The following is a 23,303-nucleotide window of genomic DNA, read 5'->3' on the forward strand; positions in this document are numbered from 1 at the left end:
TTTTGAGAGATGAGACAGAGAATGAGAACAACACAAGAACGTATGTACACATATGCATGTACGTGTTCACATATACATGCATACACATACAACATGTAATCACTTTTAAAGCTAGTTCTCAGATTAAAACAATGCTATATGTAGGTGGTATTCTTCATCAACTGCAATCTAAACTGTGACTGGATTATGGCTAATGACAAAAAGCGATTGTTAAGAAAGCCACAAACCAAAAAACAGACTGTAATATCTTCTTCATCACCTGAAAAAGCATTTATTTCCTGACTTCCTGCATCCAATAGGAAGCTTCAGATTTGGAATTGTGAGTGCCACAATATGATCTGTACTGAGCTGTATCAAATCATGCTATTAATATAAAATTTGATCGATTTAAAATATGAAATTATGAGAAATGAAAAACAGATTTTTTTCTATTCAGAATAAATATGGCTTTCTTCAAATAGAAATGAAAATTAATCATTTAGTATAAAATAAAACTTGGCCCATCTTTGGAATAGCTCAAATGCTATTTCAAACAGTATAGTTATAAATGTACATAAACTTAACCCAAATTCTTAAAATGTAAATAAGTACATCCTTCTAAGTAACTGTTTTCTGAGATTTAGGAGACAGAAAGCTTTATAATGACAAACATTTTTCACAGCTGATTCTAGTAGTTATAATCTTGATTAAGTTAAAAAAATAAACGCAGACTTTTTAAAATTGGTATGCATACTTGTATCTACATTGGATTCTAAAGTTAGAATGCGTTGTTGTGTTTCCATGTTAAAGATGCTTGTATATCCCTTGCTGAATGATGCTACCATATGGCTCGGGTCACTGCTCACTAGATCCACAGAGGCAGGGATTCCCAATTCTAAAAGAGAACATATTGAAATAGAATGGCAATTAAACCATCTACTTGACAATGTGCTTAAAATATAGCAAAACAAATAACGGCATGATTTCCTTAAGAAGTAAACAAGGCTTACCATAAGAATAAGAATTAGCTCATAACTATTCATTGGAGATTATTTCTTTGTAACTTTTAGCCCCAGTCTATTTACTACCCTTACCTGCTCAGCAGATCTTCTACCTGTTACTCATCTGATACATTCATGGAATGCAAGCCTTTATTCAGAAAGCAAATGGAAAACATGTATGAATTACAAATTTTGCTGCTCCATCCAACCTGGAGCTTGGAGTGGCATAGTGGGAATTTTTCATTAAAAAAAAAAAAACCCATCTCTTATCAGGAATGTTAGCTCATCAAAAATAGAGAAATTAAAAGTAAAATTTAAAATTATTACTTATTGTTAGAGTTATACAAATATCATATGAAGACAACTCATCAAAGCCTGGAGAGAAGTTATAAAAACTCAAAAATAAGGAAGGTATTTTTATTTACCATCTAGAATACATTAAAACTTAGAGCTTATTTATAAACATAAAAAATAGAAGGAAATGTATAAAGTGAATATAATAATCTGAATTTTTTCATTTGGCTCAAAATCTAACTACAGCAAGCTAACAGTTCAAAAATATGTGTACTGCAGAAGAAGATATACAAATAACCAACAAGCAAACAAAAGAAATGCTCAACATAATTAGCCATCAAAGAAATGCAAACAAACTAAGATGAAATACTACTACGCATACACCAGAATGGCTAAAGATAGATAGACTGACAATACCAAATGCCCGTAAGGGTGTAGAGCAATTGGAACTCTCATACACTGCTGTCAATGGTGTAAAATGGTATAACCACAAAATTTTTTGAAAAATATTTAGTGATTTCATATAAAGTGAAATAAGCATCCACCTGAAAGTCCAGCAATTCTAAGTCTCTACACACCTATAATGAAAATATATGAATGTTCATAGCAGCTTTGTTCAAAATAGCAAAAAACTAGAAACAACTCAAATATCCATCAAGATGTACATGAACAGACAAATTATGGCTTAATGAAATACTATCAAATAAAAAAAATAATTGATATAACACAAATGAATTTCAAAAACATTATAGAGTAAAAGCACAAAGAACACATACTGTATTATTCCATTTACATTAAGTTTGAGTAAATAAAATTAATCTATGATGAAAGAAATCACAACAGTGGGTACCTCTGGTTGGGAATAGTTGGAAAGACAGGAAGGAACTTTCGGGAGATAAAGGAAACATTCTGTCTTTCATATGGTTTGGATCTGTGTCCCCACTCAAGTCTCCTGTCAAACTGTAATCCCCAATGTGGGAGACAGGGCCTGTTGGGAGATGACTGGATCATGGGGTGGATTTTCCCCTTTGGTGCTGTTCTCATGATAGAGTTCTCATGAGATCTGGTTATTTAAAAGTACGTGGTACCTGCCACCCTCTTCTTCCTCCTGCTCTGGCTTTGTAAGACATACCTCCTGTCTCTTTGCCTTCCACTATGATTGTACATTGCCTGAGGCCTTCCCAGAAGCCAAGCAGAAGCTTCTATGCTTCCTATACAAAACCGTGTGCCAAAATTAAACCTTTTTTTCAAACAAATTACCCAGTCTCAGGTATTTACGGTAGTATGAAAATGGGAAAATTGTTTTTTTGTTTGTTTGTTTTTTGTTTTTTTAAGAAAATGTAGAGACAGGGCCTCACTATGTTGCCCGGCTGGTCTCAGGCTCCTGGGCTCTAGTGATCCTCCCACCTCAGCCTCCCAAAGTGCTAGGATTACAGGTGTGAGCCACTACACCCAGACTCTACATCTTGATGTATGATTTACAAGGGTGTACTTATCAAACTCACTGACATGTATCCTTAATATCTGTTTTTCACTATAAATTATATGTAATTTTTAATTTTCTTTTTTTTTTGAGATTGAGCTTCGCTCATTCACCCAGGCTGGATGACTGGATGAAATGGTGCAATCTTAGCTCACTGCAACCTCTGCTGCCCAGGTTCAAGCAATTCTCCTGCCTCAGCCTCCTGAGTAGCTGAGATTACATGTGCCTGTCACCATGCCAGCTCTATTTTTCTATTTTTGGTTTCATCATGCTGGCCAGGCTGATCTTGAACTCCTGACCTCAGGTGATCCACTTGCCTCGGCCTCCCAAAGTGCTAGGATTAAAGGCATGAACCACTGCACCCGGCCCTAAAAATTTTAAATCTGTGTGTTCTTCTTTCACCAAAAACTATGCTTTTAAAAATTACAGGCCAGAAGTGGTGGCTCAGGCCTGTAATCCCAGCACTTTGGGAAGCCAAGGCAGGTGGATCACTTGAGGTCAGGAGTTCGAGACCAGCCTGGCCAACATAGCAAAACCCTGTCTCTATTTAAAAAAATACAAGAATTATACCCCAGAACCTACCATACAATTAAAAAAAAAAAAAAAAGAAAAAGAAAAATACAAGAAAAGAACTAGCCAGGTGTGGTGGTGTGCTCCTGTAATCTCAACTACTCAGGAGGCTGAGCAAGGAATTCAAATACATTTTTCTTGCTTCAAAAACTTTCAAATTATATTTAAAGAGTTCAGAGAATCATTTATTTGCTTGCCTGTTTTCAGAGTAAACTGTTATAGAGAATTCAGCTAAATAATTTTTTGAAGTATGTACCTTGAGTATCATTAAACACACTTAGTGCTGGAGCAACCTCCGTTGTATTCCATAAACGCAGAGTGCCATCTGCTGAACAGGACAACAAACGCTGATGTGCTGCACTATAAGCCAAACCCCAGACTGCATCCGTGTGGCCTAGGAGAGGGCCTCGTAAAACAGAAGGATCTATACAAAACAGCAAAAATGCAAAATCAGAAGAGAAAAAAAACCCCAAAGGTAATTAGATTTCAGAGAAAGTAAAATACATAAACAACAGCACCTGATAACAGTATAAAATATGACTCTTGGTTTCTATTATTATTCTGACATGCTACAGTAAACCAAAACAGGCTTGGAAATACACAAATATAAAGTTTAAAAATTTTAAATTAAAATTAAAAAGCACGTATTTTTCTCCTTAAAAAAACTGAATATTTCTTCCCCCTTTCTTCTGTCCTTCCATTTGTCTAAATATTTTTAAAGCATGTTAATACAAATCATTTGAATTTAATTCATCTTTGGAGAAATCACAACTCATACGCCCTGAGGAAGTGAACAGAGAGGTCCTCTCCCTCTCTGAAGTCATTTACACTTTGGCTACACTTCCTTCTGTCCACTTATCTTACTATACGATGGATGGCAGTTATTCCTGAAAATATGACATAATGGACAGGAAGTGACATTTACAGGAACCCCCAAATTCTCAAATAGCAGTAACTGAGATGTGGTGATATGTATGCAGGGAAAGAGGGAGGAAGTAGGGAGGTTAACTGAGCACAGTCTCATGATAAAAGTCAAATTGGAAATTTTATTAATCTTCACAATGATTCTATAAAGTGGTACTTTCAAGATGACCCACAAATGTTAAGTCTGGAAATGTCAATGGTATGTCTTATATCCTGTCACACATACCATAAAATATTTATTGAAGACACAGTGTGTGTCAGGCACTATGCTCAATGATGGAGTCAAATATATGATTAAGACTCAATTCTATCCCAGTCCTCAACAGACAATGATGAAAGTACAGTAATAGTGACAGACATCAGTAAGCACAGAGAGTAACTGGGATGAGTGAAAACTTGGAGAGTGACACCTAGAATTTACAGATGTTAGAGGGAGAGCATGCTTGACAAAGAGGCAGCATCTACAAATCCATATGAAAAAAGAAACAGCATGATATGCAAGGAAATTTACAAGCAATTCAGTATTACTAGAGTGTGGACTTTGAGTTAGGAAGCAGATGGGATGAGGGCAGCTAGTTTATAGTGTGATTTCTATTCCATATTAAGGAATTTGGAAATTATCCTGAAAGCAACAAGAAACCTGTCTCCAAGCCCAGTAGGATCAAATATATATTTCAAAAGGTAATCTTGGTAGTAGTATAGAAAATAGATTGTATAGAAGACAGACTGGACAGAATTAAGACAAAGGCAAGGGGCTGTTTCAGCAGACAAATAATAACAAAGATCTAAGGCGAGGGGAAGTAGTAAGAGGGCCAAAGCAGAAAAAGTAAATTCAATAAATATTTAGGGAGTCATTACCAAAAAACTAGGTAATTAGTAAGTGGGGACAGTGTGACAGAATAGGGAATCAAGAATAATTCTTAGGCTTCTAGTTTGGGTGATTCTTGTAGTGTCACCAACTAAAAAATAATATATAGGAGAAGAAACACAGAACTTATTAGGATTTACAGACAATGAAACAGTCATCCTGAAACTCCTGTAGTCAATCTGAAGCTTAAAGAAGAGATTTATGAGTCAACTGTAGGTAAAAGCATAGAAACAGATTCAGTCTCTCAAGGAATGTTTGTACAGTGCAAAAAGTTAGGTTCTGGGTCTTGATAAATGTCGACATTTAAGGCAAGAAAAACAAAGGCAGTTATGAAGGACAGGGAATAGAAATTATCACAAAGTGTCAAAAAGCCAATAGAATGGACAGATTTCAAAAGATTTCAAAAAAGATGGAGTTGTTAATCTCAGATGCAGCCAATACATCCAGTAAAATAAGGACTATAAAATATTCTTGGATCAGGCAATTAGTTACCAATAATCTTGTTTTATGCAAGTGTTGTAGCCAGAAGCCAGAATGCAGAAGGATAAAGGAGAGAAGACATGAATTTAGTAACTGGTAATTAAGTTTTCTAGACAATACCATCAAAGAAACAGATGATGAGGAAAAGAGAGGGCCTAAACAGAAGCCAGACAGGGAAACAGAGTCAAGAAAAGGCTTCTCCTTGTCCAGAAGAGGAGGTACCCAAATTCACTTATTTGCTGAGGGCACGGAAAGGCAGCAAAGAGGGTAAGGCTTAATTAAGATTCAAGACAATGAGAGAGCAAGAGCAAGAGATTAGAATGCAGTCACTAAGAGACAGAGAGAGATTTGAGTACAGTCCCAAAATAAACTAAGTAAAATGGGAAGGACTGGCCTGAGACAGAATGGACAGTTGATCCTCTGGCAGAGAGGTAAAGGAAGTAAGGAAAGGCATGGAACAAATAACTTATAAGAGAATTGGGGGAGAGTGGGGTTACCTTTCACAAAATATTAATGCTTATTAAATAAATGCTGGAAAAAATTTTTGTTTATTGAATTTCTTATCTTTACCCAGGTTTGGTGGTAAAAAAAAATATAATCTAAAATGATGATGAAATTAAAACGTTTTTATGACACATATGATACTTCAAACTAGTCTAGAACTTAAGAGACAACAAAAATAGCCAATTCCTAAATAGTTTTTACAAGTGAATTTATGGCATTATCTATTAATAGATTATAATATGTATTTATGATTTATGATACTGTTCCCAAAACTAAAGGGCACTTCTTAACTTTTGAGGCCTTTTACATATTTTGGTGTCATGGACTATAAAAATTATTAGCTTCTACAGCAACTGACCAAGGAATGGCACCAACATTCATTTTTCTTAAAAGCTGTTGGACAAGAATAGTGATGAAATTTTATTACAGATTAGTAATAATGGTATCAAGAACCCTACAGATGCCTAAAATAAGAAAACAACTGTCAATCAAGCCTGCATTTCCAATCAATAAGACTTTGGAGAAGTGAGAACTGTATTTTCAAAATGTTTTTCTCTTTTCTTCTTTTAACATTTATGTATCAAATTAATTCCTAAATATAGACATCCTTTTTAACAAAATAAAGACATGGTTCTCTTCACCTATTTATTTTCAAAAATCTCTTATCTTTTCCTTTTATATTCTATAAAAAAAAGTGTTTAAAAAACTCATTTTATTCCTTCGACCTCTGGGGAATCACCTACCATAAGAATCATAGGGGTCGATGTTGGGATTAGTGGTGTTCCAGCCCTGGATCAGTCCATCAGTACCACCACTGTAACACTGCTCACCATTGCTGCTCATTACCACACAAAGCACTGGACCTCTGGGAGATTAAAAAAATGAAATAAATTGCTATTCTCAAAAACCAACCTAATAATATGACTTCTTAAAAATAAGAATGTTTAATTACTCAAATGGCTATTTTTCTGTTTTTTAGAAAAAATGAAAACACAGGTACTATCAAAGCACTGTTCATTTTTCTTCCTCTGGTTTAAGAGGTTGGTAAATTATGGTCTGTAGGTCAAATCCAACCACTGGTCTGTTTTTGTACAATCCTCAAGCTAAGAATGGTCTTTACATTTTTAAAGGGTCGTAAAACAAAACAAAAAGAATATGCAACAGAAACGATATGACCAGTAAATCCTAAAATATTTTTAAAAATCTAGCAGTCTAAAGTCAGGTATTTATTATGTGACTCTTTACATAAAAAGTATGCCAATCTCTGTGCTAAATCAAGAGAAAAGGTGCATTCCTTAAATGGAAACAGAAAAAAATATATATGCAATGTATCATCACACACACAAAAAATTCTCAAAAAACCTTTTAACTTTTAGTTTTAAGGGTACATATGCAGGTTGGTTCTATAGATAAATTACATGCCTTGGCGGTTTGGTGTACATATTATTCCATCACTCAGGAAAAAAAAACATAGTACCCAATGGGTGGTTTTTCAATCCTCACCCTCTTCCCACCCTCCAGAGTCAAGTTGGCCCTAGTGTCTATTGTTCCCTTCTTGTGTCCATGTATACTAAATGTTTAGTTCTCACATATATGTGAGAACATGCAGTGTTTGGTTTTCTGTTCCTGCATCAGTTTGCTTAGGATGATGGCCTTCAGTTCCATAATGTTCCTGCAAAGGACATGATCTCACTTTTTATGGCTGCATAGTATTCCATGGTATATATGTACCACAGTTTCTTTATCCAGTTTGCCACTGATGGGCATTTAGGTTGATTCCATGTCTTTACTACTATGAATAGTGTTATGATGAACACACATACATGTGTCTTTACAGCAGAATGATTTATATTCCTTTGGGTATATACCTAATAATGCTGGGTTGACTGGTAGTTCTAACTTCTTTGAGAAATCACCAAACTGCTTTCCACAGTGGCTGAATTTACACTCCTACCAGTAGCATATGAGTGTTCCTTTTTCTCCACAGCCTTGCCAGCATGTTATGTTTTGACTTTTTAATAATAGCCATTCTGACTTGTATTACATTGTGGTCTTGATTTGCATTTCTGTAACAATGAGTGATGTTGAGCATTTTTCTGTGTCTGTTGGCCACATCTCTTCTTTTGGAAACTACCTGCTCACATCATTTGCCCACTTTTTAAAAGGGTTGTTTTTATTTACTGATTTGCATTTCTGTAATAGGTGATGTTCAGCATTATTTCGTTTCTGTTGGCCACATGTATCTCTTATTTGGAAACTAACTGTTCACATCCTTTGCTCACTTTTTAATGAGGCTGGTTTTTATTTGCTAATTTGTTTAAGTTACTTATAGATTCTGGATATTAGTCCTTTGTCGGGATTCATAGTTTGCAAATATTTTCTCCCATTCTATGGGCTATTTACTCTGTTGATAGCTTCTATTCTATGCAGAAGTTCTTCAGTTAAATTAGGTCCCATCTGTCATTTTTTTTTGTCATTGTTGCAATTGCTTTTGGTGTCTTCATTATGAAATCTTTGCTGGAGTCTATGTCTAGAATGGTATTCCCTATGTTTTCTTCAAGAGTCTTTATAGTTTTAGGTTTTAAATTTAAGTCTTCAATCCACCTTAAGTTGATTGTTGTATTTGGTATAAGGAAGGGTTCCAGTTTCAGTCTTCTGCATGTGGCTACCCATTTATCCCAGCATCATTTATTTAATAAGGAGTCCTTTCCTCATTGTTTTTGTCAACTTTGTTGAAGAACAGATGGTTGTAGGTGTGCAGCTTTATTTCTGGGCTATTTTTGTACCAGTACCATTCTGTTTTGCTTACTATAGCCCTGTAGTATAGTTTGAAGTCGGGTAAGGTGATGCCTCCATCTTTGTTCTTTTTGCTTGGGATTGCCGTGGCTATTCAGGCTCTTTTTTGGTTTCCATATAAATTTTAAACATTTTTTCTAATTCTGTGAAGAATGTTATTGGTAGTTTGATAGGAATGGCACTGAATTTGTAAATTGCTTTGGGCAGTATGGCCATTTTAACAGTGTTGATTCTTCCTATCCATGAACATGGAATGTTTTTCTATTTCTTTGTGTCATCTCTGATTTCTTTGAGCAGTGTTTTGTACTTCTCATTGTAGAGATCTTTCGCCTCCCTGGTTACCTGTATTCCTAGGTATTTTATCTTTTTTTGCAGCTACTGTGAATGAGACTGCATTCCTGATTTGGTACTCAGCTTGGGCATTATTTGTATATAGAAATGCTACCAATTTTCATACACTGATTTTATTTCCCAAAACTTTGCTGAAGGTGTTTATCTGATTTAGGAGCTTTTGAGCAGAGACTATGGCATTTTCTAGGATAAAATTATATAGTCTGCAAAGAGAGACAGTTTGACTGCCTTTGTTCCTATTTGGAGGCCTTTTCTTTTTCTTGCCTGACTGCTCCGGCTAGGACTTCTAGTACTTCTAGTACTATATTGAATAGGAGTGGTTCTTATACCTAGGAATACAGCTAACCAGGGAGGTGAAAGAACTCTACAACAAGAATTACAAAACATCCTTGTCTTCTTCCAGGTCTCAAGAGAAATGCTTCCAGGTTTTGCCTGTTCAGTGTGATGTTGGCTGTCAGCTTGTCATAGCTGGCTCTTAATATTTCAGGGTACAATCCTTCAATGCCTAGTTTGTGGAGGGTTTTAAAAATGAAGCGATGCTGAATTTTATCAAAAGCCTTTTCTGCATCTATTGAGATGATCAAGTGATTTTTGTTTTTAGTTCTGTTCATGTGATGAACCATTGATTTGTGTATGATGAACTAACCTTGCAACCCAGGGATAAAGCCTACTTGATTGCAGTGGATTAGCTTTTTGATATGCTGTTGGATTTGGTCTGCTAGTATTTGGTTGAAGATTTTTGCATCTATGTTCATCAAGGATATCGGCCTGAAGTTTTCCTTTTTTGTTGTGTATCTGCCAGGTTTTGATAACAGGATGATGCTGGCCTCATAGAATGAGTTAAGAAGAGGTCTCTCTGCCTCAATTTTTTTTTTTTTTTTGGGGGTGGAGTTTCACTCTTGTCACCCAGGCTAGAATGCAATGGCGATCTCGGCTCACTCAACCTCTGCCTCCCAGGTTCAATTCTCCTGCCTCAGCCTCCTGAGTAGCTGGAATTACAGGTACCTGCCACCACGCCTGGCTAATTTTTTTGTATTTTTAGTAGAGATGGGTTTTTACCATGTTGGCCAGGCTGGTGCCAGCTCTTCTTTATGCGCTTGGTAAAATTCAATTGTGGATCCATATGGACCTGAGCTTTTACTTCCTCGTAAGTTTTTTATTACTGATTCAATTTCAGAACTCAGTATTGGTGTGTTCACAGTTTGAATTTCTTCCTGGTTTAGTCCTGGGATGTTGTTTTCAGGAATTTATCCTTCTACATTTTCTAGTTTGTGTGTGTGAACAGAGGTGTTCATAATGGCCTCTGGTTTTTTTTTGTTGTTTTTTTTTAAATTTCTGTGGGGTTGGTGGTAATATTCCATTTATCATTTCTGTTGTACTTGGATCTTCTCTTTTTTTCTTTATTAGTTTAGCTAGTGGTCTACCTATCTTACTTATTGTTTAAAAAAAAAACCAAATTCTGGTTTTAATGATTTTTTACATGGTTTTTTTGTGTGTCTCAATTTCATTCAGTTCAGCTCTGAGTTTGGTTATTTCTTGTCTTCTGCTAGCTTTGGCGTTGGTTTTCTCTTGTGTGTGATGTTAAGTTGTTAATCTGAGATCTAACTTTTTGATGTGGGTGTTTAGCGCTATAAACTTCCAACATAGCTTTAGATGCCTCCTAGAGATTTTGGTATGTTGTATCTTTCATTTCATTAGTTTCAAATAATTTTTTGATTTCTCCCTTAATTTCATTACTTACCAAGAAGTCATTCAGAAGCAGGTTAACTTCCATGTAACTATGGTTTTGAGCGATCTTGGTATTGATTTCTATTATTATTAAATTCAGACAGAGTATCGCTCTTTTGCTCACGGTGGAGTGCAGTGACATGACTTTGGCTTACTGCAAACTCCACCTCCCAGGCTCAAGTGATCCTCCCACCTCAGCCCCCTGGGATCTGGGACTACAGGAGCACACCACCACTCATGGCTGATTTTTGTATTTTTTTTAGAGATGGGGTTCTATCACACTGCCAGGGCTGGTCTAAAACTTCAGAGCTCATGCAATCCACTCACCTCAGCTTCCCAAAGTGCTGGATTTATAGGCGTGAGCCCCTGCACCCAGCCATTGATTTCTATTTTTATTGTATTTGGTTTGAGAGTGTGGTTGATATGGTTTCAGTTTTTCTAAATTTGCTGAGAAGAGTTTAATAGCCAGGAGTGTGGTTGATTTTAGAGTATGTGCCATGTGCAAATGAGAAGATTATATATTCTGCTATTTTGGGGTAGAGAGTTCTGTAGACATATATTAGGTCCATTTAGTCAAGCATCAAGTTCAGGTCCTGAATATCTTAGTTTTCTACCTCGATGATCTAATACATCCAGTGTGTTGTTAAAGTCTCCCACTATTATTGTATGGTTATCTAAATCTCTTTGACGGTCTCTAAGAATTTACAAATCTGGGTGCTCCTGTATTGGGTGCATATATATTTAGGATAGTTAAGTCTTTTGTTGAATTGAATCCTTTACTATCATGTAATGCCCTTCTTTGTCTTTACTCATCTTAGTTGGTTTAAAGTCTGTTTTGTCTAAAATAGCAAATCCTGCTTTCTTCTGTTTTCCATTTGCTTGATTAATCGTTCTCCATCCCTCTTCTTTGAGCCTATGGGTGTTATTGCATGTGAGATGGGTCTCTGCATGTGAGATGGGTCTCTTAATGACAGTATATAGTTGGGTCTTGCTTCTTTATGCAACTTGCCAACATGTGCCTTTTAATTGGGCATTTAGCCGTTTTACATTCAAGGTTAACATTGATACATGCACATTTGATCCTGTCATGTTGTTAGCTTGTTATTACACATACTTCATTGTGTAGTTGCTATAACGTGTCAGTAGTTTATGTAACTAATTGCGTTTTTGTGAGGGCTGGTAATATTTCTTTTGCTTCCACATTTAGAAAAAATATGGAACCCTTTGGCCAGGCGTGGTGGTTCATGCCTGTAATCCCAGCACTTTGGGAAGCCAAGGCAGGCAGATCACTTGAGGTCAGAGCTCAAGCCAGGAGTTTGGGACCAGCCTGGCCAACAGGGTGAGAAACTCTGTTAGGTCATGCCACTGCACTCCAGCCTGGGCAACAGAATGAGACTTCATCTTAAAAAAAAAAAAAAAAAAAAAAAAAAAGAAAGAAAGAAAGAAAAGAAAAATATGGAACTCTTCATGAATCTGTGTCATCCTTGCACTGAGGCCTCGCTAATCTCTGTATCTTTCCAATTTTAGGGTATGTGCTGCCAAAACAGGCAATATTTTAATTCAGATAATATAAGGAAAAAAAGTTGGAATTTCTAATATTTAAACCTAGTTGCCTCTAGTTTAAAGATATAAATATGAAACTCACTTAAACATCATGTAAATAAAATCTAATTTAAGCACAAATCCCTATTTGGCAGTGATGAACTTAGTTTTAACATTATATTATCTGCCAGTTTCTTGTACATTTAAAAAACACTCTCAAATACAAACAATACCTAATAAGAGAAAGAAAATAAAATATCCTAATCATGCTGTTTTACAATAATTTTGGTTTAAAATAAAGAAAAAGCACATACTTACTTATGGGCTCTGAATGTATAGATAGGTTCTACATCAAGAGAAGTGCTCCTAAATCAAAGAGAGATGACTTTTACCACTCTAAGTTTCAGTGGTAAACAGTATAATTAAATATGTCATAAAACTGCTTTTAAAAACACAAACATTATGGGATTATATCATCCTAACTACAAGGTACATAAGAAAGCTCATTTAATACCAATTATACTTTCATGGTATCAAGTGCAAGATTCTTGTTTAGTAATAGTATCTTGTTACAGTATTTTTAGCCCTGGCAAAATCTATTTGACTAACGGAAAAGATAGCTTCATTCAAGAGAAACAACATGGGCTTTGGGGAGATAAATAACTCAATTTCCAGTTCTGTCACTAATTGGCTAACTTTAAACAAATTATTTACTCTTTCAGAACTTCAGATTCCTCTGTTTAAAACCAAACAGAAAAATAGGAGTAGGATGCTACAATTCAGAAAACACCACAGGACACAATCATGCACATAGCAGGATATCAACAAATGGTACTTTTATTTCCTTGCCTTTCCAATAAGGTTAATATGTCTATCCTCCATAATGTATAGACTGTCCAAATTATCAGTTTATTCATTACTCACAACACCATTATTACAGGTATACTATACTCTAATACTGGCTATGACTTTGATGGAAACTGGATTTAAAGTCATGTTTTCTACATTATATTGCAATTATTTATAGACATGTTATCTCACAATGTATAACCAGGAAACCATTTTTCTCTTTTGAAAACACCTAATCTATATGAGGGTCCACCTGGTTTTAGCAATACGTGGCCAAACTTTCTGAAGTAGGCTGATAAATCAAGTATTTCATCTACCCTATGTATGACACAGCATGAATAACACTGATCTCTCTTAAACCAGGCGACAGGTTTCCTCCATTGGTAGTAAAATTTTTGTAACCTCCTCTATTTGATGTTTAGTGATGACTCTTATAATAACAAAGTGCCTGACACTGCAAAAGGGCCTTTGCTGGCAAATGCTGAGTTTTTTGTTTTTGTTTTTTTTTTTTTTTTGACATGTGGCCCAAAGAAGGAGAAGAGTTCCAATAAGGACTCAAGCAACTACAATCAGGTTTAGCTATGTGACTTTTAAAGGGTTTATACTAACTCACATCTATCCATGCTTAGACAGGAACTAAGGGGCCAAGGCAAGCACTAGCAGTTAAATTAGCCTCTTGAGTCCAAACATATTGGTCGGTATGGAAAGTACCTAAACTCTCAAGGCCAAAAGATAAGACCAAGGAGAGGCCCTCCACCCATCCCAGTAAGGCTTTTCTCTGCTCTACCCCATAAGTCTAAATCTAGTAAACAATAGGGCAAGGTGGACGTGGAGATTTGATTGTTTTAAAGATGCATATACCTGTTTATAAGAACAGTCAAAACCTTCAGTATAGATAAGGGGCTCCCCAAATATAGCAGCCATTTAAAAATACTGTTATGTATGAGGACTGTAATCAGTACTCATAAACCCTAGGGAAACCATCAGATAATACCGTATCTTCCTAAGCATCAGTTTTTTAACCTAACATTAAGTTGTATAAACAGAAAAACACAATATAATTACATGACATGGAGGAAAGAACTAGAAGAAATGTTTGGGAAATTTAATAGAAATAATAAAATATGTAGTTTTCTGCTGAAAATGTTAAAACATTCAAATAATGTTAAAGTAGAATATTCTCACTTTTTGGCTGGGGCTGTTTTCTGCAAATTCCACATTTTTAATGTGTGATCCTCTGATGCTGTTATCAAAACAGGCTCAATGGGATGGAAAGCAAGGGCTCGGATGCCATCAAAGTGACTTCTTAATGTAAACTTAGGGTTCCATGTCTTCCTCAATGCATCTTTATTGTTTGCTATCTATTAAAGAAACAAAACAAAGATACCTACGCACTTAGTTCAGGATAGGGGGAAAAACTTGCATTTCAACATTAATTCTTGCTGATTTGTCACAAAACCATCACTTTGTAATTTTTAAAACAGTATAATTTTTATATGTAAATAACCAAACCAAGAAGCAAACTTAGCAATAACCCAACACTAGTTTTCTTTGAAGAATCATTAAAGATGTATTACAAAAAAAGTTAACATAATTCAATACAAAAAGTGAATCAAATTTTCTAAAATAGATCTTTACTATGATGCTAAATAAAACCAAGTAATTCAACACAAATTATAGTATTCAATTATAATCTTGGGTAAGAGTTGAAAAACTAAGTTATCTTTAAACCTGCTGACATTTTAAAATATCATACTTTTGAGACTTTAAATACTAATAGCTAAATTTTCTTCATCAAACTGGAAGCAAAGTTGATAAACTGAAAACATAAAATGTTAAAAATGGAAGAGACAACACAAAAAATGCATTCCACTGGTAACACACACACATTATGTTCTTTCCCTCCACAGTAACTCAATTTCAAAAATGAAAAAAAAAAAAAACCATTATTTTTTCATTCCCATTATATAACAGAAAAGCTGAAGAGGTAGATTATATTTGACTTTACACTAGCACCCTAAGATATGAATTCTTCACACTCCAAGGCTAGCAATCAGGCTAAGCTTAAATAAGAGTAGCAAAAGTACATAAATGTGCCACATAGCTACATTTTCGTCAACGATGGACAACATATATGATGCTGGTCCCATAAAATTATAATGGAGCTGAAAAATTCCTATAATGACATCATAGCTGTTTTAATATTGTAGCACAATATATTACTCATGTGTTTGTGGTTATGCTGGTGTAAACAAACCTATTTGTGCTGCCAGCCGTATTACAGTCTAGCATGTATAATTATGTACAGAACACAATACTGGATAATGATAAACTATTGTTACTGGTTTACGTATTATAATTTTTATTCTAGAGTATATTTCTTTTACTTATTTTTAAAAAGTTAACTGTAAAACAGCTTTAGACAGGTCCTTCAGGAGTATTCTACCAGAAGGCATTGTTATCATAGAAGATGACAGCTCCTTGACTGTGATTTCCCCTGCAGACCTTCTAGTGGGATAAGATATGAAGGCGGAAGAGAGTGATACTGATGATCCTGACTTTGTATAGGCCTAGGCTAATATGCATGTTTGTGTATTCATTCTTAACAAAAAAGTTAAAAAGTAAAAATAAACATTAAAAATTTTAAAAATAGGAAAAAGCTTATAGAATAAGGATAAAAAGGAAGACAATATTTTTCTACAGCTATACAATGTGTTTATGTTTTAAGCTGTGTATTACAAAAGAGCCAAAATGTTTTTAAAAATTAAGTTTACAAAGTAAAAAATTACAGTAAGCTAAGGTAAATTTATTATTGAAGAAAACTTCTTTTATATATAATTTTGCGTAGCCTAGGTGTACAGTGTTTACACAGTCAACAGCAGTGTATAGTAATGTCCTGGACCTTCACATTCACCCATCACTCACTCACTCTCTAAGACCAACTTTCAGTCCTGCAAGCTCCACTCGTGATTAAGTGTCCTATACAGCTATACTTTTATAAAAGTATATACATATAAAAGTAAAAATACACTGTATTTTTACTACATCTTTTCTATGTTTAGACATGTTTAGATACAAACTTACCATTGTGTTCCAGTTGCCTACAATACAGTAACATGCCATATAGGTTTGTAAAGCCTCTACCATCTAGGCTTGTAAGTATACTCTAGGATGTTTGTACAACAATGAAATCCCCTAATGTTCATAACGTTCATTTCTCAGAATATATCCCCATCATTAAGCAATGTATGATTGTACTGGTAGAAGACTGATGAAATACTACTTATTTACAAATGACAAAAATACAGCAATACTAACAACAGCTATTATTTTGGGCATTGTTCATTATTTTAACCATTACTGGAAATACTTCATATGCATCACTCACTTAATCCTCAAAATAACTCTCTGAAGAAGGAATTAACATTATCCCCACTTTATAGACTAGACACAACAGGAAAAGAGAAGTTAAGTGCCTTGCCCAAAAAACCCTGCTAGTAAGAGGAAGGGCCTGGATTCAAACCCAAGCAGTCTGGACGTGGAAGTAACCCTCAATATAAAACCTGCAGAAAAAAACTGGATAGAATATGTCAAATTAGGATAATAAGAGAACATAAAACACATCCTGCAAGGAACTACTGTAAGTACTGGGGCTGGTTATTCTGGAAGAAAAAAAGCTGACTTGAATCATAACTGCTCTTTTTAAACACCTGGAAGGCTTTCATGTGAAAAAGCAATCTGATTCCTTTTGAATGTCTTAATGTGGTAGGCAGCCACTACGATGGCCCCAATCAGCCCCACTTCCTTAGAGTTAAACCTTATATAATTCCCTCCCACATTATGGGGTTGCTCTCTGTCACCAATAGCATACAGCAGAAGTGAGAACAAGTGACTTCCAAAATTAAGTTATAACATCTTCCATCTTGAGTGTTCTTGCTTTTCACATGCACTCACAGTGGGGAAAGCCAGCTTCCACAATGAAAAACCCATGGAAAGGCCTATGTGGTAAGGAACTGAAGTCTCTGCCAATAGCCAGCAAAGAACCAAGCAAGGCCTCCCAATAACCACAGGAAGAGCTTGAAAGCAGATCCCCACCCCACCACAATTTGAGTCTTCAGGTGAGACTGCAGCTCTTGCCGACATCTTGACTGCAACTACACTGGAGACACTAAGACAGAATCACCTGACTAAACTGCTTCTGTATTCCTGACCCACAGAAACTATGAGATAATAAAGGTTTCTTTGTTTTAAGCTGCTAAGTTTTGGCCTAATTTGCTACATAGCCACAGATTACTGGTATAATTATGAAACCACGAATTACTTTGGGAAACCAGGTGACAGACATAACACCAAGTTTTCTAACAATTAAAAGCTATGAAAAAAGAAATCAGCTTTCTCTGGAGAGAGAACTAAGTTCTATTACGTACTGGAAAAACTCTTTGTGGGGCTAGAACAGAGGGAAGAAAAGTATCTAATGAACTTCTGCTTCTAGCCATGACGGACCAGGTACTATGGACTACCTCTGCACTAAGGACAAGTAGAAAAGCAGAATACAAAAAAACAGAGAACAAAATACTTTAGAAAAACCAGGCCAAAATCCAGGGGAAAAAAGAGGCCTAAAAGGGAAGCACAATATTTGGGCTGTTTTTCCCCCATACGCTGTTTACTGATTCCAGAGGAGATGGCTGAGAGGCTAAGCAGTGTTTTTGACAGCTTTGAAGTGTCATGGGGATACAAGTTGATGAACCTGCACGTAAGGGTGAACTAGAAGAAGCCAAGGCCTTGCAGGGACTGTAAAAATTTTAAATGGAGTAAAGTGATCCCAGATCCCAGATGCAGTGGCTGCATACATCTGAGAAAAGCAACTTAAATTATAGCATTTGGTCTGAAGTTACTTCTACAGACAATTTTGCAAATAATAGTTTCTTGAAATTAAAAAATAATCATGTATATAAGGATGTAAGACAATATAAATGAAAATGAGCAGAAACAACACATATTAGTAAAAGAACTAGAGTTTCCAATTCAACTTTAAATAATCATGCTTTAGCTGGGTGTACTGGTGCACGTCTATAATAGCCCAGCTACTCAAGAGGCTGAGATAGGAGGAAAGCCTGAGCCCGGGAGGCAGAAGTTGCAGTGAGTCAAGATCATGCCACTGCACTCCAGCCTGGGTAACAGACTAAGATTCTGTCTTAAAAAAAAAAAATCATGTTTATTATGTTCAAGAAGATAAAAGACAAGATTGAAAATTTGGAAATCTGTAAACAATTTTAAAACAAGAATTCAAGAAGCAAAAACTGTAAGACCTCAATAGATGGGCTTAACTACCAACTACATATTACTGAAGAGAGAATTAGTAAACTGAAAGATGAGTCATAAACAAATAAAGAAAGAGAATAGGAGACACAGGTCACAGGAAGAAGGTATAACACACATATAACTATATTCCAAAATAAGAGAAAGAGAGACAGAGGTGCAAAAGTGGTACTTGAAGAGAAATGGCTGAGAACTTCACAAAAGTGATGAAAATATATCAAGCCATAAAGATTTAAGAACTTCAAGAAACTTAAATAAAAAGGAAACCAAACCTCGGCTAAAAACAAAGACACAGATAATATTAGTGAAAAAAATCAGACTACCATTAAACAACCAACAACAGAAATGATAGTTGACCTTAGCAGAAAACATAAAAACAAAGACAGTAAACTACTATGTTTGGAGTGAGGGAAAAAAAACAAAACAAAAAACACCTCTGTCAACTAGAATTCAATATGCAATAACGATTGACCTGCTCAGGTCAATTACAAAGATATTACAGAAAACAAGACACAGAGAGAACTGGACACCAACAGACCTTCACGAAAGAGGAATACTAAATGTTCTCAGGTGAAAGGAAAGTGATCCCAGATGGACAGTCAGACATGCAGAAAAGAATTTTATAAAGCAAAATGTGTAAAGGATAACGTAAAATAAATGATCCTAACTGAATATAGAGTATATGAAACAATAATTTTCTTTTTTTTTTTTTTTTTTTTTTGAGACGGAGTTTCACTCATGTTACCCAGGCTGGAGTGCAATGGCGCGATCTCGGCTCACCGCAACCTCCGCCTCCTGGGTTCAGGCAATTCTCCTGCCTCAGCCTCCTGAGTAGCTGGGATTACAGGCATGGACCACCATGTCCAGCTAATTTTTTGTATTTTTAGTAGAGACGGGGTTTCACCATGTTGACCAGGATGGTCTCGATCTCTTGACCTTGTGATCCACCCGCCTCGGCCTCCCAAAGTGCTGGGATTACAGGCTTGAGCCACGGCGCCCGGCCTAATAATTTTCTTATAGAAGATAAACATATTCAGAAATGTGTAACAAGAATGACATTTAAGTAGGGTGGGAGTTAAAAATTAAAAGCATTGATAAGATCTCTGCACAGAAAATTTTGATAAAGATGTATGTGATAATCTCTAGGGTAGTCACAGAAAGAGTAGCAAAAGAGTGTTGAAATTCCAAGTAGTAGAAAGGTGGAAGGTTGAATAAAAAATAATTTACCCCAGCCAGGCACGATGGCTCATACCTATAATCCCAGCATTCTGTGAGGCTGAGGTGGGCAGATTGCTGGAGCCAGTAGTTCCAGACCAGCCTAGGCATCATAGCACGATCCCATTTATACAAAAAATTAAAAAGCCAGGCATGGTGGTGCACGCCTTTGGTCTCAGCTACTTGGGAGGCTGAGGTAGGAGGATGGCTTAAGTCCAGAAGGTCAAGGCTACAGTGAGCTGTGATCACACCACTGCATTTTATCCTGGGCAGCAGAGTGAGACTCTGCCTCCGGGAAAAAAAAAAAAAAAAAAAAAAAGAATTGAATGCTTCAATTAAAAGATAAAGTAAAGGTTATCAAAGATTACCAGGGGAGAGGGGGACACAAAAATCAACTTAACAGTGTTTTAAAAAGACAAATGTGAAATATAAGACCACACACAAAAAAATTAAAAACAGAAACGATTTTTAAAAAATCTGTTGAATTATAAATTACTTTGGGCAGTATGGTCATTTTCATGATATTGATTCTTCCTAACCATGAGCATGGAATGTTTTTCCATCTGTTTGTGTTCTCTTTTATTTCTTGAGCCGTGTTTTGTAGTTCTCCTTGAAGAGGTCCTTTACATCCTTTGTTAGTTGTATTCCTAGGTTTTTTATTCTCTTTGTAGCAATTGTGAATGGCAGATTGCTCTTGATTTGGCTCTCTGTTAGTCTGTTATTGGTGTATAGAAATGCTTCTGATTTCTGCACAGATTTTGTATCCTGAAACTTTGCTGAAGTTGCTTATCAGTTTAAGATTTCGGGCTGAGACGGTGGGGTCTTCTAAATATACAATCATGTCGTCTGCAAATAGAGACAATTTGACTTCCCCCTTTCCTAATTGAATACCCTTTATTTCTTTTTCTTGCCTGATTGTTGAAGCTACCAATGACGTTCTTCACAGAACTGGCAAAAAAAACAACAACAAAAAACCACCTTAAGCTTCATATGGAACCAAGAGAGCCCACATAGCCAAGACAATCCTAAACAAAAAAAACAAAGTGGGAGGCATCATGCTACCTGACTTCATACTATACTACAAGTCTACAGTAGTCAAAACAGCATAGTACTGGTACCAAAACAGAGATATAAACCAATGGAACAGAACAGAGGCCTCAGAGGCAATGCCACACATCTACAACCATCTGATCTTTGACAAACCTGACAAAAACAAGCAATGGGGAAGGGATTCCCTGTTTAATAAATAGTATTGGGAAAACTGGCTAGCCACGTGCAGAAAGCAGAAACTGGACCCCTTCCAGACACCTTACACTAAAATTAACTCCAGATCCATAAAAACTCTAGAAGAAAACCTAGGCAAAACCATTCAGGACATAGGCATAGGCAAGGGCTTCATGACTAAAACACCAAAAGCCAAAATAGACAAATGGGATCTAATTAAACTCCAGAGCTTCTGTACAGCAAAAGAAACAATCATTAGAGTGAACCAGAAACCAAAAGAATGGGAAAAAATTTTTGCAATCTACCCATCTGACAAAGGGCTAATATCCACAATCTACAAAGAACTAAAATAGATTTACAAGAAAAAAACAAACAAACCCATTCAAAAGTGGGCACAGAATATGAACAGACACTTTTCAAAAGAAGACATATATGAGGCCAACAAACATATGAAAAAATGCTCATCATCACTGGTCATTAGAGAAACGCAAATCAAAATCACATTGAGATACCATCTCACGCCAGTTAGAATGGCGATCATTACAAAATCTGGAGACAACAGATGCTGGAGAGGATGTGGAGAAATAGGAACACTTTTACACTGTTGGTGGGAGTGTAAATTAGTTCAAACCATTGTGAAAGACAGTGTGGCGATATTCATCAAGGACCTAGAAACAGAAATTCCACTTGACCCAGCAATCCTATTACTGGGTATATATCCAAAGTATTATAAATCATTCTATTATAAAGACACATGCATACATATGTTCATTGCAGCACTGTTTACAACAGCAAAGACCTGGAATCAATCCAAACACCCACGATGATAGACTGGACAAGGAAAATGTGGCACGTATACACCACAGAATACTATGCAGCCATAAAAAATGATGAGTTCATGTCCTTTGTAGGGACATGGATGAAGCTGGAAATCATCATTCTCAGCAAACTGACACAAGAACAGAAAATCAAACACCACATGTTCTCACTCACAGGTGAGTGTTGAACAATGAGAACACAAGGAGGAAGCATCACACACTGGGGTCTGTTGGAGGGGGAGAGGGGAGGGAGAGCAGCAGGTGGGAGGGTTGGGGAGGGATAATATGGGGAGAAATGCCAGATATAGGTGACGGGGCGGGGGATGGAGGCAACAAACCACATTGCCACGTATGTACCTATGCAACAATCCTGCATGATCTGCACACGTACCCCAGAAACTAAAGTACAATTAAAAATATATATATATTTATCAGTGGACATGGTGGTTCATACCCATAATCCCAGTATTTTGTGGGGAGGCTGAGGCAGGTGAACTGCTTGAGCTTAGGAGTTTGAGACTAGCCTGAGCAATAAGGCAAAAGCCTGTCTCTACCAAAAATATAAGAAAGTAGCTGGGTGTGATGCTGTGTGCCTATGGTCCCAGCTACTTTGGAGGCTGAGATGGGAGGATCACTTGAGCCCGGGGGCGGAGGGTGCACTACACTCTAGCCGTGAGACCCTGCCTCAAAAAATATATACATATATTTTAAATGTTTTTAAAAATCTGTATATTTGTAGAGAATGAAATGTAAGGAGCCCATTTAGATTAGATGGTTATTGTAGTAGCTCTGGCTAAGAAAATAATGAACCAGGATGGAAAGTAAAAAACAGTATACAGATTTCAACTATTTTTGGATGTAAAACCCAAAAGACTTACTAATGGGCTTAGCAAAGAGGTTGGGAGTTTTTTATCTGTGTGAAGATAAGTGGGTAGTAAGCGTTCCTCTTTGGAGTGCTTCTTTACCATGTCTATGGTTTGCTTAGGCATCCATCCTGCATGCCCTGTATGGTCTATGTGCCTCAAGGGATACACTGTGTTTTCCGACAGACGTGACAAACTACCAAAGTGAGAGGAATTTAATGAAATGATAAGATGGGTTATAAATACTTTACCTATGACATAAGAAACTAATTTTCTAACAAATTATTTATTGTGATGAGCAATTATAAATGCATTTATAAAACAATTACATTTGGAATTAAGTAAATGCATGTGCAAAGGTACAAAGATTTCAGTTTTGGTCCAAATCTCTGATGGGTCAGCCTTAATATTTGAAAAGCACACTGTATACATCCATGCCTACTAATAATTAAAATCACTTCTCAACAGGATAGTAATTGATGTACTAAAGAAGCA

At 36.1% G+C, this 23,303-nt stretch overlaps 1 protein-coding gene and 1 pseudogene across 3 annotated transcripts in view; both read right to left on the reverse strand.

Moving 5' to 3' along the window:
• The window catches only part of STRN (striatin), a 136,099-nt gene that overhangs the window by 13,017 nt on the left and 99,779 nt on the right, over nucleotides 1-23,303 (reverse strand). For all 3 annotated transcript variants that reach the window (XM_032239305.1, XM_032239307.1, XM_032239306.1), the window contains 5 exons: nucleotides 14,555-14,730; nucleotides 12,839-12,886; nucleotides 6,847-6,968; nucleotides 3,584-3,751; nucleotides 734-874 (listed from right to left, as the gene is read on the reverse strand). In XM_032239305.1, the coding sequence (XP_032095196.1) occupies nucleotides 734-874; nucleotides 3,584-3,751; nucleotides 6,847-6,968; nucleotides 12,839-12,886; nucleotides 14,555-14,730 (655 nt within the window). The remainder of the gene's footprint in view (nucleotides 1-733; nucleotides 875-3,583; nucleotides 3,752-6,846; nucleotides 6,969-12,838; nucleotides 12,887-14,554; nucleotides 14,731-23,303) is intronic.
• On the reverse strand, nucleotides 12,428-12,525 carry LOC116524342 (annotated as a pseudogene).

This window comes from Sapajus apella, unplaced genomic scaffold (genome assembly GCF_009761245.1).
Source record: "Sapajus apella isolate SASKATOON/1434 unplaced genomic scaffold, GSC_monkey_1.0 scaffold44, whole genome shotgun sequence".
NCBI classification, from domain to species: domain Eukaryota; kingdom Metazoa; phylum Chordata; class Mammalia; order Primates; family Cebidae; genus Sapajus; species Sapajus apella.